The sequence below is a fragment of the Phalacrocorax aristotelis genome, chromosome 3 (assembly GCF_949628215.1).
Source record: "Phalacrocorax aristotelis chromosome 3, bGulAri2.1, whole genome shotgun sequence".
Taxonomy (NCBI): domain Eukaryota; kingdom Metazoa; phylum Chordata; class Aves; order Suliformes; family Phalacrocoracidae; genus Phalacrocorax; species Phalacrocorax aristotelis.
In genome coordinates, this window is record NC_134278.1 from 51,427,406 (window position 1) to 51,447,330 (window position 19,925).

A 19,925-nucleotide genomic window follows, 5' to 3' on the forward strand; every position below is an offset into this window, starting at 1 on the left:
GGCCAGGTACAAAATTATAGTGGAGGCTGAGATGGTGACAGTAAAGCTGGAAGGGTTGCTGTACAGTATTCCTACTCCAGTCTGTACCTCTGGTGTTTTGCCCAGTCCTAGGAGTAGGTTAATAACCACACGCCTCTCTAAATTGTTCCACAGACTGAGGAACATTTCATGTTCCACCTTCAGAAATCTTGTTCTGACTTTCCACGCTTGTTTTCCTCTGTTACACAATTCCATCTTGCAGGAGCAAGTTCACAAGGCAGAGTGCTCTTGCGCTCTCTCACTCTTCCCTTCTCAATAGGCTGTTGACTGTGTGGTTAGACCTGAAGGATTTATTCCAGAGAAGGGAAACACAAAAGCCCTGCGCAACATGCAGTACGCTGCTAGAGAGCACTTTAAAAATGACTTTGCAGTATCACCCAGGTTCTTTGTCATCCTTCATTCACCATGATTTTGACTGCTGCATCTCCTCATCTCTTCTCAAGATACGCTGATGGCAAAGTTTTTTTTTTAAAAAAACAACCCTAAATCACATAAGCCCCAAGCTCCCAATTTTTAAAATAAGTTTTTAAAACTAATGGATTCTAGTAATATTTCAGCTTCTTTTTTTGTAGATATGCATTTAGGCATCATTTGGTGACGTCTAGATATTTCTTTCTTGTTTCACATAGGTCCTTAGACCAAGTGCAGAATATTTATTGTAACTTTGTAGACCACAGATTAAATCTTTGCAATCCAAGGACCCCTTAGGCATACCAGCGAAAAGCAGGCTTCACCGAAAAAGCAACAGCCAGGACCGTTTAAAATGAACCATTTATTAAACCAAACTGTTATTTTAACAGTTACATAAGTTACACAGCATGTTTAAGTCAAAAAGATTTCACAAGGAAAAAAAATTTAAACTTTTATTATGCAGGCAAAAATAGTACCACACAATATGTACCTGGGAGGGAAGAAGGGAAGGGGAATCTCTAAACATTCAAATAAGGCCATAATTATTTAAAAACAACAATAAAACAATAATAAAACCCCCCAAAGATCAATTTTCCTTTCAGTGTGTTCAGTGCTGCTAACTGTATGTACTTTTAGTGTACAGATGTAATCGAGGCAGTGATATCTTGATAGCTAGCATAATGCTTTAAAACACCCTCAGAAGTGGAATAAGGCTCATTAGTACATACAGCTGCCCTTGGAATGTCGATCTCAGTTGCCTTCATTAACTTAAAATTCACAAAGTGCACAGTTAAGATATGCCAAAAAATTGAAACTGCTACTCTACCAACAGCTGCCCATGCTTAATACTTAGTGGTCTATTGGAACAAAGTATGTTCTTTCAAAAAAGATGTGTAAGAAAAGCCACTGTAAAACATTTAGTTTCAAAGATGCACTAGGAGCTTTTTGTAAACTGAAAAGTAGAAAAACATGGATTAATTATGTAAAGAAAAGAATACAAAAAACACTAGAAATGACCATCAAACTTTCAAAGAACAAGCACCACAATGGACATTAGCATTCGATTTTGCCGTGTACAGCAATGTAACAATTTTACTCTAACCAATCCACTTCATCAAATTCTGAATCATCTTCTGAATCACTGTACTCCACAGCAATGCGACGAGAAAGTATAGTAGCAACATCGTTCTCAATGCGCTCATGCTTAGCTTCTTGTTCACGTTGTTCTTCAACTTTGCGTAGCTGAATGCCTGGAGAACATCAAATCACAAACGTGTTACTCTCCTCCTTTACCATTATATGAAGTATTTAGCTCATGATTCACAAAACGCTTTGCAAGCAAAAACGAAGGCTGAGGACACCGTCACTCCTCAGACAGAAGTTCTCTGTCAAGTTTTTAAAGAGAGGAATGTCAGAATTGCAACGGCAGACCAGATCATCACTCCTCCTACTATGATATCCTGCTTCTGACTTCCCACTAAAAACACACCCACATTTTTAGTACCACTGTAAGTGATTAAACCGTTTTACTATTTGCATTTCCAAACAATTTTTATACTCCCTTTTCACGGTCTCAGTTAAAAGTTATAGTTGTTTGAGTATCCTAAAGAGACAGAATTTCTTGTAACCCAGTTTTCACGATGTAATGATCTGTTTTGGGATAAAGTACTGCTTAAAGATCATATACAAAGGAGAAATAGCACATACCGGTAGTATGAGAAAGTTAAATCCAGTAACTTAAGTTACAAACATGACAGAGATTATGTATTTTGGTTTTATACTCATGACACCACAGACTGACACAGTCTAAATACAACCTACACCTTGTATTTAATACCTTCTGTTGTCAATTGACAGGCAACCCAAGCACAGGCCCTTAGTTGAATTTAACCTGTGGGAACTTCAGCTTTTGTTCCTTGTGCAAGACTTGGTCAAAAGCAATCACCCGAATTATGCCAGCAGGCTCTCCTTCATTAAGTTTTTGCTGGCATTCTCTACTAACAGTCATGCACCACTGTTGCACTCAACTGCTGTTGATACTTTTTTGGAGTCAATGATGTTAACAATTCATGTGCATATAGATGCTTTAAAATTATTTTTAATTAGTATTATAGCCTACCTACTCATATTACAGTACCATACAGATTCTGGTACTGTGTTGTAGGTGCAGGAGAAAAACAGAATAATGTAGTACTCGAAACATTTGAGAAAGATAAACTATTCAGAGATACCACACATCAAACAGCAGCGCATTCAGTGCAGCGGGGATTTTTCTGGCTGTAGGCACGTCAGCTGACAGGTACAGATTGTACATACAGCTCCTCGCCAGATCAACAGGAAAACATTGCCCTGCACCTCCGCCGTTCACTTGCACTCTGCCAGCGGGGCACCTTGCAACACGAAGACTGCTTCCCTACTGTGCTGAGACGTGCCAAGATCAGATACTGAACAGCTTGAAGTCTTAAGCAACAATTTCTGAACTTCATTTATATGTCATGGCAATACACTGATACATGATCAAAATTCCAATTAATCTGTTCTGCTTTTACCTAACAGTCTGTTAAAGATAATCTTTCTGTCTTCTACACAATCTGTAGGTTATCAGAAATAGCCACATTATCAGGTAAACAGAAACGAAGAGATAATCTCCACGGATCATCTAGAAACACATGTACTTTTCTTTTTTCAAATCTAACTTCCACAGAGAACCAGTTTTGCCATCCAAACTAAACATCTGATAAGTGCAATTATAAAAATAAAAAAAATTGACTTGGCAACACATACGCTGTAGAGAACAGAAAGCAGAAACAGATTTAAGATGCATTCCCCTAAAATGACTTCTTACACATGTGAAATATTCCATCTCTCAAAGCTAATGTGTACTTAGCAAGTTTCTGAGACCATTCTTTTTGCCCCTTAAGAGCCAAACATTACCTTTCCGTATTGCTTCCAGCAGAACGCTTCTAGCATCACTGATTACAGGAAGAGTTGAAGGATGGCGTTTGGGTTCTGGAGCAGGAATCACTTGGGATGGTGGAGATGGAGGCATTAGGGGGGCGTGAGGGCCAGGGACGATGGTTGTGGGAGGAGGGTGCAGAACAGGAGGAGGGTGAGAAAGGGCTGCAACTGTGACAGGAGAGGAGGGTCGAATGCCAGGAGGAGGCAAGGGAGGCGGTGGGGGTGGTGGAGGAAGTCCCTGTACTTCAGCTTGAGGAGGAACTGGGTGAACGGGTACAGCTTCACACACTTGGGCGGCTCTAGTGACAGGAGGAGAGGGTTGTGCTAGGGGAGGAGCAATAGGAGGTGGAGCTGGATGTAGGACTCCAGGAGCTATCTGGAGAGGAGCTGGTGGAGGTGGGACGGCTGGGGCCTGCAGAGCAGCTGTGGGGGGGGGTGGTGGGGGTGGGACTGGGGGTGGAGGGGTGGAAGTCATTGCAGCTCTTAAAGATGAAGTTGACAAAGCAGACGGAAGAGGAGGTGGTGGTGGAGGAGGAGGAGTGGGGCTCACAAACACTGGTGTTCTGCCTGTTGCTGGTGACTGAGGACGGTTTTCTACCAAGCCAGTAGCAGAACTGAAACATCCAATAACAGGACAAAGTTATTAGAGCTGAAGAGTGGAAAAAATAGTAATAGGTTAATTTCTGCAACTTAAGAATATTGAACGCTGGGCATTAAAGAGCATCATGTACTATGATGATTTCAAGGTATTCATACCTCATATAGAAGAAAATCTAATTCTCAGTATGGAGTGCGCATCAGCCTTCCCACAGACCTTCACTCAAATTCAGCTATTAACTAAGTTTATGCTCTTATACAAACCTGCATCTTTATCAAAGGTTTCCTATACCAGTATAATTCTGCCCTCCCCTAAATAAATCCAAATTACTTTTCTGAAGTAAGGGAACTAGTGGTTGATTAACTGCTTTGATTCACAGAACTTTAAAAACAAAACAAACCAAAGCAGTACAAGCAATGAGGATGAGTTACATTTGAAATACATATTTAAGGCTTGATGACAAGGTGAGTGAGGCCAAAGTCATCAATTCTGTGTATAGGGAGGTATACTTATACGCTAGGTACTCATTGCAGTACAATGGATAGGTGAATTGAAGAAAACAAAAGGGAACAGTAAAATTATTTTCCTGAAAGACCACTAGAGGATTTCTTTCAGCTGTTGTAGAAAATTAGAGAGTTATGCATTTCTGTGTATGATCTCCTGAACAGTAAAAAGACATTCTTTTCAACAGACTAACATCTTGCTGATGTAACTGTCCTGTATTCCAAGTTGTATGTACCTGACCATAAAGTAAGATTTTGGGTATAAAACAACAGGGGAGTGACAACCAGAGCCTCAGTCTAGAAACTCCAAGTACGTATCCAGTTCTGGAAATGCACAGAGAAACAAAATAAAAAGACTTGGGGGAATTAAAAATAAAAAAAAGCAGTTGCAATTTAGCAAATGTGACGAATATATAGTTTTGACAGCTACCTTACTGTGATATATTCATGTAGGCTGAAACACAGCTCAGTTGTACAAATTTCAGATTTTCAAATTTCCAAAATTCCAGAGCTAAATCCTGAGATTCCAACATCTTTCATAGAAACATTTTTCCATACAGTTATTTGTTTTACCATTTAACTCAGAAAGCGACTTAGTTGCAATATTAATGGCAAGGTGAGGCCTGTCTCCACATGGCATCCTATGGGGTTTAGATACCGACCTTTCTCTCCAACTCCTGTGTGGCCCTGCAGCTGCAGGCATAGCCCCTAGGATGCGTGTACTGCCTGGGCTGCATGGAAATTATGCTGATGACTATTAGTGGGGTGCTGTAAAACTAAAACTCCCCAATAAATCTGCACGTGGCTTGTCCACTTCGTACCTAACGCAAGGAGGCACAGGTTTCACATCTGCTCCATGCATTGGAGGTGGCGGTGGTGGTTCATTTGGTCTGACCAACACTCGCTCCTCGGCTCTGTTCAGAAGTTCAGACATCTGGCTATAGGGTAATGCAGAAAGCGAATATGATCCATCCATATGGTCCACATATGCTTGAGATCTGAAGGAAAATAGTGAAACATGATCCAACGTAACCAACAATCCAAAGTAATATTAGTGCCCTCAGCTACTGTTCTATACTTCAGTTTGATTTCCGAATTCAAGTATCTGTCTTTTCCCACCTAACCGATTCTACGAGTCTATGATTCCCTGCACCAATGTTGCATATTGTACTTCATGGCTTTTTAATAATTTATCCCACTTTCCATGCCATTGCTTCTAGCAGCTCAAGGGTTTAACGGTTTTGACAGGTATATCAGACAAATTCTAAAGTATATGTGTGATCTTAGTGTTTATTAGTCAGATTATTCTGAGTTAAGTAAACATAGCAATACAATCAGAAATACACATATACCAGAGTTTATTATGAAACCGACATTACGCTCAGTGATCATTTCTGCTCCTCAATCCCTATATATATGCAACCATATTGTTTTATAACATTAAGGAAACATCCATGGATGTTAGAATGGTTGAATTTACAACTGAATAATTTAGCTGCACTTCTGTCAGAGGACCTATATTCCAATATACAGAGAACCCACCACTTCAGACCTAATTCTTTGTAGCTATACAATGGATATAAGGAAGAATGTAAGTATCTATTATTGAGTAGTAGCAGTTAATAAAATGATTCAATTTACTTGTTAATGACAACTTTAGACATACCTCAAGGACCTGATCACTTACGAAATTTTAATTAACTACTCAACTGAAGATCTTAAGAACACTTCTCCATTAAATTCAGAGGATATGTGTTTGCAGAACACTTTCCAACAAGTAAAGCGATACTCTGCATTTCCACATACTGCCACCACTGTGGTAGCTACGCCTATTAAATTATTCAGTGGTGAAATTCTTACTCTATTATTCAAAAGCTGTTGTGTATCTGAACAACATACTCTGCACATGTAGTGCTCCGAAGCACTACAGTATTATTCATAACTGGTACTGTGATAATCAAGGTTTAGTCCAGAGTCCTGGATATAAAAGGAGTCCTGCAACAAATGTGTCTAATATGGAATCTGGTGTACAGCACAACCGAAGGGACAGCAGGAAAGCAGATGTTTCTGCCAACCACTTGACACAGCAGTTTACAAAGATAAGCACTATAAAGCTGTTGCCAGAAAAATGCTAATCACCATAACTTGAGTAGTACCCTACTGAATGAAATGCACTGAGACAATTTTTACTTTCTGAATTGAGCTAAGGTTTCGACAAGCTGATTTTTTCAATTTTTCAAACAGCAAACACTATCTCCTGGAGTTGTCATAATTATCCATTGTCACTGTTAAGCTTGTTTGAAGGCCTTACAAAGCTAAACAAAATACTCCCTTATGGTGCTTTTGGCCAGCGAAGGATAGCAGAAAAATATAAGAATTTTTTGGAGGACAATGAATACTTTTAAATTAAAAATTGCACCACCCAGAAAACAGTCCCAAAACTCCTAATATTACATGTCAGCCCTCTTTCCTATCAGATGTTTCCTGGCCAGTAAAATGGATGTGGTTTTGCACAAACACAAGAAGTGTAAACACAGCAAGTGTTGCCCATATGAAACGCTACTCTTAGCCACCAGCAAATCCATGCTGTGAAATGAGAACCCAACAGGTTGGATTTTGTAATGGACTATAACCAGAAGTGTCAATCAAATCTTGGATTTGCTCAAGAGTAAAGAGAAGCTCAGCATTCTCATCTGAGCTCCAAGCGGACATTTGTTCACATCACACCCACCATATAGTCTTGGCAGTGTCTGCTTAAGAAAAATCAAGAGACTGGAATAATAGGCATTTTGTAGGTCAAGACTGGAATGTAGCGACACACCTGGGTGCAAGCTTGTGACAGTGACACTACACCTTCTTCAAGCTGCAGACAACAACCTATCTGCAAGGATACAATGAATTCCAAGGATACACGCGACTCTTAAAAATAACGAGATAATATCTACTCCTTTAAGGACACACTAAGTATTTTTAAACTGAGTTTTGACTGGGCTAAATCAGTGATTTCCAGTGCAGTCCAAGAATAGCAGTAGCATCTCATAATTTACCTTTTCTCAAGCATGTTCACTACGTAGTAAGAATATCTGTACTTAATAAAGGATAGAAAAAATGAAAAGAAACCTTGATTCAAAATGTGAAGCTGGACCATTAGCAACTTCAATGTGCTTATGTAAGAGGTTAGCATCATCTTCTGCGAGCTCTGGACCTTGGGCTAACTTCTGCCACTCTCTCCGTCTGTCATGAGGTGCCCTGGGCACTTTTTCTGGTTCATGAGGGCGATCCAGATTTTTCTGCTGTAGGAGAGTTGTGCAAACAAAACTGACAACTAAGACAGTGTTTTTTAATTAGTTGCATTTATACATCAGCCACAAAATAACGGAAAACAATCCCAGTTCAAGTGCATGAAAAATTTACTTTCAGTCTAAACATGATACATAAACAAAAAAAACTTACAAGAGGCAGAAGCTTCAGTCTAGTGGATAATTAGCTGAATAATACAGAGAAAAATAACTGTAAGTAGCTTTTTATTCTAAGTCTGAAATGAAATTATCGATGTGACACTTATATTTACTGTCTCTATGTATGAAATATAGAGAAAAATGGTGAAACAAAAAGTAGCGTTACCTTTGCAAAAGTGTTTGTTTAATTTTAAGAAAATATAAACAAAGTGCTCTATTCCTACTAATTTCTTCCTAGTTTACACATATTTATTAGAATGTCATTCAAGCTTTTTCACCTATAAGATTCTCAGAATTTTGTATTATTAAAAAAAGTGGTCCAGTGCAATTCTTTATTCCTGTTGTATTCCTCCTGTTTTTTCTCCTTTTACAGTCATTGCTAGAAGACTTACAAGTGAAAGCTCTAGGCCTTTTTATAAAAATTATTAATATTTATTTATTAAAGTTGATGGAATTGAATGAATACAAGTAGTTTTAGTTGAACGAAGATGGCTCTGTAAAGTTTGGATTGTTATTAATTGCATAGGTAAAGTAGTACCATACCTGCAAGTAAACCCTTTCCAGGAAAATACAACCAGAAGCTGTATAAAGCTAACATATATACCTTCTGCTTCCTCTTTTCTTTTCTTTTGTCCTCAGTGTCTTGCAGCATTTTTTCCTTCCACAGATCAAAGAAGTATGAAGGATTGGTATAAAACTTCAACCCCTCTTTTCCATCATCCCTAAAATACAATGATGCAAACAGGGCATACTATTTATTTGACAACACATGAATCCAAACATTAAGGCAAAGAAAAGGCATATTAAGGCATACCTAGTATCTCAGACCCTGAAATATTTTACTGAAGAACATTAAAAAGATTAACATTGATCTCTGGTGCCATCATTCTTTACTATCTTTCCTTGTAGTCAAGGTCCTGATATTAGAAAAGTAACTTTTACGCAAGCTTTAGATAAAAAAAAGAGTATCATAAATCAGAAAACTCCCATTCCAATGACTCAAATCTTGCTCTTAAAATAATGAGCAAATTTGTGTGGCTGCTCGTTTTCAACTACTGATTCAAATTGACTTTGAGACAACAAAAAACATTAATTTCCATGCAAGACATTTCTTTGTACGTACTTACCTGCTTATTTTCTTCACTTCGCATCCAAGAGCATTACACCGTTTAATAAATACAGATGATAAAAATGGCTTTTCATATCGTTATTACACTGGGTTAAAATTTGAGTAGAGTGAAATAAAGTTTTAGGGCTTATAAGGTCTTCTGCTGCCTGGATTCCTCCAGCAGCCTCACAGTTTTCTAGTGTGGCTCCTTAAATATTCAAGTGCTACTCAACATGAGCAAGGTGCCTGGATGTAGCATCTCTATTACATAAAAGAAGCTAGAAATTGGTTTTGATTAATTTAATTTTACTAACCTGTAAGGGGTGAGAATGTTAAGTGGAGGAGGCTGTTCACAAATGTCATAAGTTTCTTGCAAAGGAATAGGCAGAGTTTTGCGGTCAAACAGCTGTTGATCTTGAATTGTGGAACTCCGGAAAGCTTTCCTCATTGTAATGTCCTGCAGTGACACTGAAAGGAGATATTGCCATTTAAAAAAAAACACACCAAAGATAGTATATTTGGATTAATCTGGATTTTCTTAATGCTGGTTAGAATATAAATATCAAGCATTACTACTAGTATCTTATGTATTTTACAGCAAATATAAATTCATCTACCCTCCTGCCACAGCAAGATATTGTCAGATTATGTGACAAATCTGCTTGTAATGTTCTAGAAAACTATCCTCTATTTAGCTTCACAGGAAATTTTTGCTCACCTGGGTAGATATCAGAACTCTATATCTCCAAAGTAGTTCAACAAACTGCTTACTGTAGCTATTCTGTAGGTCAGAAGTACCTAATAACATTTACCAACTTGATTTCACAATCCTTTTGGTACTAAAAGATATCTCTCAGTCTTGAGGTATAGATTTTACCTTTGTATTACCAGCAAGCCAAACTTTGCATTCCTTGCATGTAGGCAGCAGTTCCACTGAAGGCCCTCTGAGATACCAAACCAGCAAATCAGTTAAGCTTATGCTACTGATATCAGTGAGTTTTCATGGGAGATGATACCATGTTCCAACACATGAAACTAATAAAATGTTGTTTTTTAATCAGACTGTTTAATCAAGATGAGAATTCTCTGTCAGGTGAGACACCTTGAGTTTTTAAGCACAGTAGTTAGGTATAATCAAGTATCTTTCATGTAAGATTCAAAGGAAAATAACACTAGGTGAACGCAATACATTAAACAGTGATTTGAAATACATTGACTTACTGCTGTTACCATCCCATATATCTTTTTCTTTTTTGCAATCATTAAAATTTAGGAAAAGATTAATGGAAAAGCAACCGCAACTGATGAAGCTTGCGCTTTTAATTCTGAAAACAGTGTACCTGTTCAGTCTCGTATTTCTCTCCCTCCCTGATAAGCAGGCACTACCTCTGTGAAGTCCAGGTGTGTCTCAAGACTAACTTTGCAGCTAGCGTTAAGACTTTCACTAGATAAAACAGCAGCTCTTTTCATTGGTTTGGGTTTTTTTTTTTTAATCACAAACAATACTGCAAAGAGTTTTAAGACATAATAGCAAAGAGTATTTTCAGCACATGCTGAAATATTTAATAATTTAATAATTATCTAGAAATAATTATGTCTGTTTTATAAAAACAGGTTGATAGGAGCGCCCCTTTACCCAAGATGAGAGGACACCCCCATCCCTTATCACTAGGGTCTTTGGCAACAACTGCTTAAAAGAGTGCATCTGCTTAAGCTGAAAGCTGCATTTCACTCTGGTTCCTGTAACACACACACACATACACACACACAAGTGTACTCACATGTACAGAGCTGAATTTCTATTGTATAATCACAAAAGGGTAAAAGGCAAGTTTTTTTCCAGAGGGCTTACAATTCCTGGAATGTTCTATCTTCTTACCTAACCGTATTGGCAGCATCTTTTGTGAGGCTAAAGATGGGATTTATTTGATTATCAGTTTGGCTTTTGAAGTTTATTACAGTTGGCAAGGCTGTGTGGTCCTGGAGGAGCTTCCTCCTTTTTACCCTTAGGTTCCATTTCATTACAGTGTATTTGATCATTTTAATACCATTAATCAGCTGCTCAGAAGGCTTTTTAAGTGTGTGACTGTGTGAAAAGTATTATAATGTATGAATGTCAGCTAGGAATCCAATTTCTGCAGGTATGCTTGCACTCATAAATAACTATATATATTTTGTACCTGTCATGAAGTACAGGTTGTTATTTGCTGGCAAAAGTTCACAATTAGAATAACTGGGGTTTACCTCATCTAAAAACCTAATCTTAGATTCTTTTATATTTCAGCTGTTCTTCCTCTGGCTTGTTGGTTTTACAAACCTCACTGAACGTGCTTGTTCAAAGATGCTTGGTGATCCTGCTAGTCTTTAAACTGTCTGTCACTTATTGGAGACTATGCCAACAAAAATAAAAGTTAGTATACTTCTCTTTGAACCTGTGTACATTCTGAAGGCAATGAAGCAAATTAATTTAGTCCATTAAATAGACAGTTCTTTGGTTTAATATTAAAATGCTCACAGAGCATGTGATACCATACTATTGAGATGTATATTGTTCTATAAACTCTTTCTTAGCATTCCTTAATCTCTTCAGTGAGCAAATACAGACGGTCTAATTCATAATCTCAATTTTCTTGTTAAAATCTCCACTCTCTGTAAACAGGAACAAGGGGATAACTGAGGATAATCAATCAGTCCCCCAAAATAAGCACAGATTACTTCCTCTCTAAAACTAAGCTACATAGTAAAGGTCTTCACAGAAAATGTACACTGTGGAATTTCAAACAGCTAACAGCATTTCCTGCGCTGATATCCAATGACCAGCATTTGCTGAAAAGCATGCTGTTATTCAAAACAACTGACTATATTAGGACAACATTACTAAGGAAATGAAAGGACATGGCACACAAAATACTGAGAATCACGACACTGATACAACTCACCTACAGACAGGGATCAGGAAAATCCCATGTTGCAAGAACAGCGTAATCCTGGGCTGTGCATGGTTTGGCTTACAAAGCCATTTGTTTACCTTGCCAGCTGGCTAAGAAAGAGAAGCCCTGCATGGCTTGCCACCTCAGGGGGGAGAATGTGTGAAAACCTGGCTCATCATCGGGCCACTTAGCTTTGGCTGATTGACAAACTGGCACAGCAAGAGGACAGGTCAAACAAATTGGACGTACGAATTCAGGTGTGAGAAGAGACGAGACACTGAAGGGGTTGGAAACGCTGCAGGCATTTGACTTGATACTGAGAAATTTAAGCTTCCAGTTGCCTAATTCCTAACTAGCACCAGAACCTTCATATAGCCAGAGATCCTAAATTTCATATGGATACATTTTCCTGAAAGTCTATCTGCTACACCACTTCTGTTTACTGTAATGAACAAACAATGAGGTCTTAATTTTCCTGAATGTTGAGATGTTCACAACTTAAGTTAAACATTCATTCAACAATCTGATCAAATGGCAGTTTACTTTTACTGTGTCTGTTGTTTGGGTTGTATGAAAAGACCTATTATATCAGCCAGTCTAACCTTCTGTACACGACAATATTTTCCACATAATTAAAAATTATCTCTGTCAGAAAGCTAAACTACCAATCTTTTGTCCATTTGGTTTTGAAGAAGAGATGCCAGTCCATTTTTATTTGTAATCAACAACAAACTGGGAAAAAAAAGGTATTTAAATTGCACTACAATAAGATACAATAACTGGGGATTTTTTGGGCTGAACTACAAACTAAGTAGAAGAACACATCAGTAATATACATCTATAGTAACGTTTTACCTCTTGTTAAAAGTCTCATTAAACTCCAATCCCCAATCTGTAGTAAAAGTTAGGTATGGAGCACATCAGTGTACCGACAGAGTAACTACTTTTACGTTTCAAAGGTATTAAATAATATATTTTTTCCTTACCAGAAGAAAAAAAATCACTCCAATGTACAATTTATGAAGTCGTTCTAGGCCAAAAAATACCTTTCTTCTAAAGGTGGTAAATAAATAATAATACATATTTCTTTTAGAAGCTTGCTCTCTCAACACTTTCTGCAGAATTTCATCCTGACAACTTTTAAGACCATGAACTCTTGAGTGCCACAGCTATGACTCCTTGCAGAACTGAATGACCAGTGGAAACATTACACAAATCAACAGACTCAGCTGCCCACAATTCCCTCTCTCTGTTCAAAATCTTACCCAGCGATTTGAAAAGAGCAGGGAAGAAAGAATGACAATAACCAATGAACAACTTAGTCATAAGATTCCAATTAAAGGTAATTATTTGGGGGGGGGGTGTTGAAAATTCTCTTCAGATAAAGATTTGTGTGATTCAGTTCCTAAAGATGCTGCAATCTTGAAGTCTGATTTCTACTTTATGTATTTTATTTTTTTTATTTTTACCCACTTCAACAATGCCTAGAATTGCACACATATTAGGTATCTCTGCCATCAGAATATTTCTGACTGGTCACCACAGGTTTAATAGTTGCTAAGCAGAAAGACTACTTCTGCAAAACAGAAACTACTCTCCTTTGGGCTTGTCCCCAACACACAAAATTAAAATTTTCTGAAATATTGATTAAAAAAAATCCCAAACAGCTAAAGCACTCTTGGATAGGGAAAGTACGTAGCTTAACTACTAGAGGTAAACAAGAGAAGACGTACATGTTAGAGCAATCATTTTAAGAGGACTCAGAAGCTGCTTTAAATGCAGCATGTAGAACCAGGGAGCCTTGAGCGGCCCATTAGGGAAGATGTGAATCACCCAGGTGCACTGAGCAGTGAACCTGCTGGCGAGTCTCAACAAAACCGCCACATTATTTCTCAAATGGCATTTTGTCCAGATCCCTCCTTTCATATACAAAGTACAAATGATGCAATATCATGGCTTTACGACTGAACTTAAGCCTCCGACACACTAATTTAAAACTTATTTACTTACTAAATAATCCACAAATTGAATTGAGGGCTAAGAAAATTGGAAGAAAAAGCAGATAGCAGTTGGAGCTCACCCTATCTAACCAGATCTTTGAGAGGGAGATGCACTCAAATCCAACATTCACTTAAGTGGAGATGTGGCAGCAGAATGATCTGCTACAGAATTTAATTTAACAGTCTTTTTCTTTTTTTTGGCTTTGGTGGTAAAAATTCTTATGAATGAATTGAGAATAGCATTATTCTCCACATTAACATTACATGTGGAGGTCATGACCCAGTTTTCATGTGCTCCCTGTTCTTAACTTTGAGTACATTTATACTCCAAGCCACCAAATTCCTCTTCAGAGGCTAGAGATGGTAAGCTGCCCCTTAAAATGGGATTTACGACCCTTTCTTCCAAGTCTCCCAATGGGCTGAGTATCCAGATTTGAAAGTTGAACAAGTTGCCCATTTTCAGAAGTATGCAGACCACAATTAGCTGTCAAGCTTCTTAGGTTTCTCTCCACCTGATGCCACCTTTTTTGCCTAGAGCAAAACCTCAAATCTCTCCTTAGCATTAATCCAGCAAAACTTGTGAACTACTATCCTTTCTATGACAGGGCAGTATTTCTAGTATGTTTAGAAAAAACCAAATGTATTCATTTGGTTCATCATTCATACCAGATGTATTCAAAGCCAGAAAGCTACTGAAATACAATTTACAACACTGATTCTTTTCCTGGAGTATGCCAGGCTACTCACCCATACCACTTCTGTCATTAAGTTTTTTAAGTTGTTTTGTCACAGTTGTAGCAGATGTGCTGTAGAAATTAAGAATCTGATACTCTGCCTTTGAGATTGAAATGCCATCCAGTTTGAGATTTAAATAGAATTAGGCAGCTTATATTAAAGAACCACTAAATTAATATCAAAATATGCACACTCATTTATGAATTCTCCTTCTGCTATGATATAATTTATTTCTGAGTGATATATAACTATTTCCTAATATTCATTACAGTGTACATCAGAGCTGTACCACGTATCAGCATTTCAAAAAAGAACATAAAAGCTAAAATGAATATTCTTTTAAAAACTGTCAGATATCTACAAATATGAAAGTGTTTACTTATAGCAGTACTTCAAGCTTAATGGCACAAATAAATTCACAAAACTGTGGTAAATGAACAAAAATCTATTATTACACTTCTAAAATTTGCATATATATGGAGAGAGTTAGTAATGTTATTTATAAAGTACATACTGAAATTAAAAATGGTTGCAAAGAAACTATGCTCTTAGGTTTTATTTTTTGACCTGTAAGGATATCTTACATTGCAGGGCTACTGAAACTACCAACCACAGTTCACCTCCATAGCAAGAAAGTTTTCCCAGTCCTAAAAAGACCCCAGATACCGTAACTCTTGAATACATATAGGCTAGTTTCCCATACAATTGAAATAAAGTTCAGGTCACTGAAGGAAAGCAGAGGATTTCTTTTTGTCTGTATGCAAATTTAGTATATCTTCTGAGGGGAAAAAACCCACAAGCATGTAAAAAGAATAAAGTATGTAAAAAATACTAAAATATGAAATTATTAATTCTGTGAAATCAAGAATTTGAAAACAGTGCAATAATTCAAACCAAACCAAGTTGATAGCAATTCTTCTCTGACAGAAAGATTGTGCACCGGGAGTTAGTTCCTTCAGGATACAATCCTAACCTTGGTTTCATTTGATTTTATTCTTTCACAGAGATATTGTAATAATTCAAAATGAGAACACACACAGACTATTCAAAAAAATCAGAGCTTTTTATGACTATGACTCTATCAGAAACATCTTGTCAAGTATCTGCACCTTGTTCAATGAATCTGACTTGGGTTGGTTTTGTTCATGCCACTTAGCTTTAAATGAATCTTAATTTCTTCCTCTTGTGTAATAGCATGGGCCCAAAGGAACATATTAAATCATCTTCTTTTACTGCCTGCTGGCAAAGAACTAGCAAATGCGACTCATTTTACAAGCATAGCCCATTTTACACATGCTGTTAGCTGAACGGAAGTACTGAAATTTGCTTAATTCTTGCATAGAGGGTTAAGAAAGTGAAGAAAGGTAAATCCAAATGTTTTCCCCACACCTTCATATGTTAACATCCTCCAGGTATTTTAGCCCAGATCAGGGCTAAAACAAAACTCTTTGTGATTAAGTTCTAAATTTCAAGCCCAAAATATGATACTGAAGGAGAAACAGTTTCCTGATGACTAGTTTTTAAGGAAATATAATATCAAATTTCTTCTCATCTCTTTTGTCCTCCTTCTGGGTAGATGCTTGTGAATAAGGAACACTGGGTATGGCTCAAGGACTGGATATTCTTAGGTTAATAAAAATAGTCATTTAATAGTTCCTGACACTGAGGACTGCACGTGTTCCGCCGAAGTACTAGCAGTCACTGCTATTCTGTGGCATGAGAGACAAATCCAGGGTATCAGATTTGAGTCATACTTAGCCACTCTGGACTTCATCAAGTAGACTCTTTTCAACCCTGTTTTCTTTAGTTGTGGTATCTGTCCCTTTCTTTAGCTATACAGTTTAGCAAATGCTACAGTATACACCGTACTGTGAAAAGTTATTGATCTCGTGCATTTGGGACTACATACTATTTAAAAATATCTCTATTTCAATTTCAATTATATTATTATATATATAATGAATATATTTCAATTCTCTAACATCAAATAGTTATGGATACTTAGTACTGAAATCTACAGCCAAAACTGTCAAAGGCCATTTACACAGGCAACTACAACTTTCCATCTTGCTCTTCTGTGGCATCCTTAGATGCTTTAACTCAATGACTTAAAATGGGTTTCTCTTCTCCTGAAATGTGAATGGTTGCCATACTAGATATGCCGTATCAACATATATCCCACTCTGATTTAAACCAAAAACTAGGCTGTCAAGGGTTAATGCACAAATGACATTAGCACTTTGGAGTATTACAGCTCTTACAAGATTACAATTGCTGAAAATTTGTTACTGTACACAGAAAGTATTTTTGTTGTTATCCAATCACAGTAAACATGTCATTTTATTGGAAAAAAGGTGTATGTGTATGATTTATGCTCAGTTGCCAAGAGACCTGGAAAATCCCATTAATGTAAGAATTCCCCATGGCAAGTCATGATTTCATGGAAAATCTGCTACTAGCTGTGAACAGCTGTCTTTCAAAACCTGCTCTAAAATTGCCATGCAAAATACAGAATCAAAACTCCCCTAGCTTAATTTTGCTATTAGTCAAATTTCAATATCAGTAACTAAACACTGTCTGAAGACCACGCTCCTGGTTTGACACTTCATTTTTCCTGAATGACGCACAACACAGTTATGGATATTCAGTACTGAAACCTACAGCCAAAACTGTCAAAGGTCATTTACACAGGAAACTACAACTTTCTATCTTGCTCTTCTGTGGCATCCTTAGATGCTTTAACTCAATGACTTAAAACGGTCTCCCCATTTTCCTGAAATGTGAATGGCTGCAATACTAGATATGCCGTATCAACATATATACCTAGACATTCATAACTCGGACAGCTTTCTATACTTTAAAATTGGATCCCACAAGCTATCTGAAGTTATTTTTCATTATAGGATGTTGCTCTTCTATGTGTTTTAGCCACATAGTCTAGAACACCCAAAAACCGTTTGGGGTTACAAGACCTTTCATAGTTCCACCTGTAGCCAACAGATACCCAGGAAGGCAAAAAAGCTTCATGGCATTTACATATTAGGTGATCAACGTTCCTGTAGTCATCACAAAGCCTATGCATCATTTAAATGCCATACAAGTTCTATCTCATAGGCATGAGCCATACCCTATCCACTTTTGGGAGTACTTTTTTTCTCAGTGCTAACCAATACTTATAGTACTTAAAGCTATTTATGAAGAATCCAAGGGCATATATAGTATCAATAAATGGAGCTATACAACTGTAACTTCATACAGAAAGTAAGATAGTAACAAGTTAAATGCAAAAGCCCTACTTGAAAAAAAAAAAGAATAAAGGCTTATCTCCAAGCATTCACATAATATACAATATTATTAACACTAATATAATACTACTGAAGTGACACATCCTCCTGTAGCAGTTTTTAATGTAAATTCATCAGCAACAGTACTGTTCATTAACCATGAAAATGTTGAACTCAAAAAGCTGCCCAAGGCTATAAAAGAAACCTGTAGCAGAAATAGAAATGGACCTCTTTCTCATGATGCTTTGCTCTGTGTTCTTGTAAATATAATTTAAACTATTATTATTTCCATTTCATGTATCAGTGGTGTCTCGGTGACCAAACCAGAAATCTTCAATGCAGGAGTTAACTTACATTCCTCTTCCTTTGGATCAAGTTGTGTAACACTGACAGATAAGCGATCTACACGTTCTTGTAAGGAGTTGACTCTAAATGAGAAACTGTGTGCTTCATTGAAAAGTTCACCAAATATATCTTCAGCATATTTACCTGAAATAAAAAAAAAAAATTTCAAGCATACCACAAGACAGCCAAATGAGTTTGTCTTGAAAAAGATATCTGTTTTGTTTAAGTAAATCTAAGATGCATGAGTATCATTTGTGACAACCTGTACTTACTGAGGTCATTAAGAAAGTTTCAAAAAAGTAAATAAATGTTAAATATTTGTAATTCATTTATCAGAAATGAAATTATTTATTACATTACAGAACAGATATTTAGTTGGTATAAATTGATTTAACTATGCTGATATACAAGGAACTAGACTGATAAGTTTCTTGGATATGCATAAAAGGATGATTTCCAGCATCTGAAGCTGCTTCTCTAAGAGCAATAACTAATCTTTCCAAGTGAAATTTATCTTCACATTTCTCAAAATGAAGCACAGCTTCCACTCTACTGTACAGAGGACCTTTCATAAACAGATCAGATATTTACATTAATTATAACCAGCCTATTCAAAAATACACACTAAAATAATAAATCTGAAGGATCAAATTCTAGTAACTGACCAATTTATACGGAAATAAAAGAAGAATCTCCTTTGTTCATTTCAATGGACATCACACAATTAGGCCAAAAGAGCAGGAGATTCAAGTATCACGAGAAAAGGATCAGTAATGAGTTTCTTTTCTACAGAGTATTCCATATAGCACTTCTAATGCCCCCTCTGGACTCAACTTGAGTAGGGTGCCAATGCCACTGAACAAAACCACCAGACTGCCTAGACAAATCTGTAGCTACATTTCTGAAATACCACATGATAGCTTTTAAAACTTTCTACCATACTGTGTATATGTAATTTGTAATTTGTGTACTGTTTGTGTGTTTATGTTGGTTATGGAAGTATAGATCTCACAAATTTCAAACTACCTGGTTTGCACACAAGTTCTGGCAGGTCCAATAGGAAAGGATGGTTATAAAAACTTTGCCTTTGGTGAACAACACATCCGGAAGTATATATAAAAATGAGGACATTTTAAAATGAAGACATCAAAAGGACAAAAATTAAATCCCTACAGGTACTGTGGAAACTACTTAAAGATATTATGTAGTAAGCACAAGGCCAGTGTATACCATGTATTAAGACTTAGGTAATGGCAACAGAAAACCAACACAACTATAAAAAATGAAATATAAAAGGGGGTATCAGAAGAAATGTACAGACAAAGAAAATAGGAAGGGTCATAAATTCTGTGATATTAAACATAAGACCCAAAAACTAGCCTGAGGAACAACTAGGAAACTAATAATAAATATTCCGTCAAAGACGTGAGGATCAAGAAAGCCTGCGATAGAATTTGTAGAGCCAACTGGTAATGAAGGTATAAAGGAGTCTTCAGAGAAAACAAGACCCCTGTGGACAAGCTAATTTAACACTTTCCACTGGTGTTCAGTGAAAG

General features: G+C 37.0%; 1 protein-coding gene across 5 annotated transcripts in view; it reads right to left on the reverse strand.

The window, feature by feature from the left end:
• Positions 1-792: 792 nt before the first annotated feature.
• WASF1 (WASP family member 1) overlaps positions 793-19,925 on the reverse strand; it is a 102,721-nt gene continuing 83,588 nt past the window's right edge. For 4 of the 5 annotated variants that reach the window (XM_075087437.1, XM_075087436.1, XM_075087435.1 and 1 more), the window contains 7 exons: positions 18,379-18,513; positions 9,390-9,543; positions 8,572-8,689; positions 7,630-7,802; positions 5,331-5,507; positions 3,385-4,022; positions 793-1,700 (listed from right to left, as the gene is read on the reverse strand). In XM_075087437.1, the coding sequence (XP_074943538.1) occupies positions 1,543-1,700; positions 3,385-4,022; positions 5,331-5,507; positions 7,630-7,802; positions 8,572-8,689; positions 9,390-9,543; positions 18,379-18,513 (1,553 nt within the window). In that variant the 3' untranslated portion in view covers positions 793-1,542. The remainder of the gene's footprint in view (positions 1,701-3,384; positions 4,023-5,330; positions 5,508-7,629; positions 7,803-8,571; positions 8,690-9,389; positions 9,544-18,378; positions 18,514-19,925) is intronic. The other variant, XM_075087438.1, reaches the window with a different exon arrangement.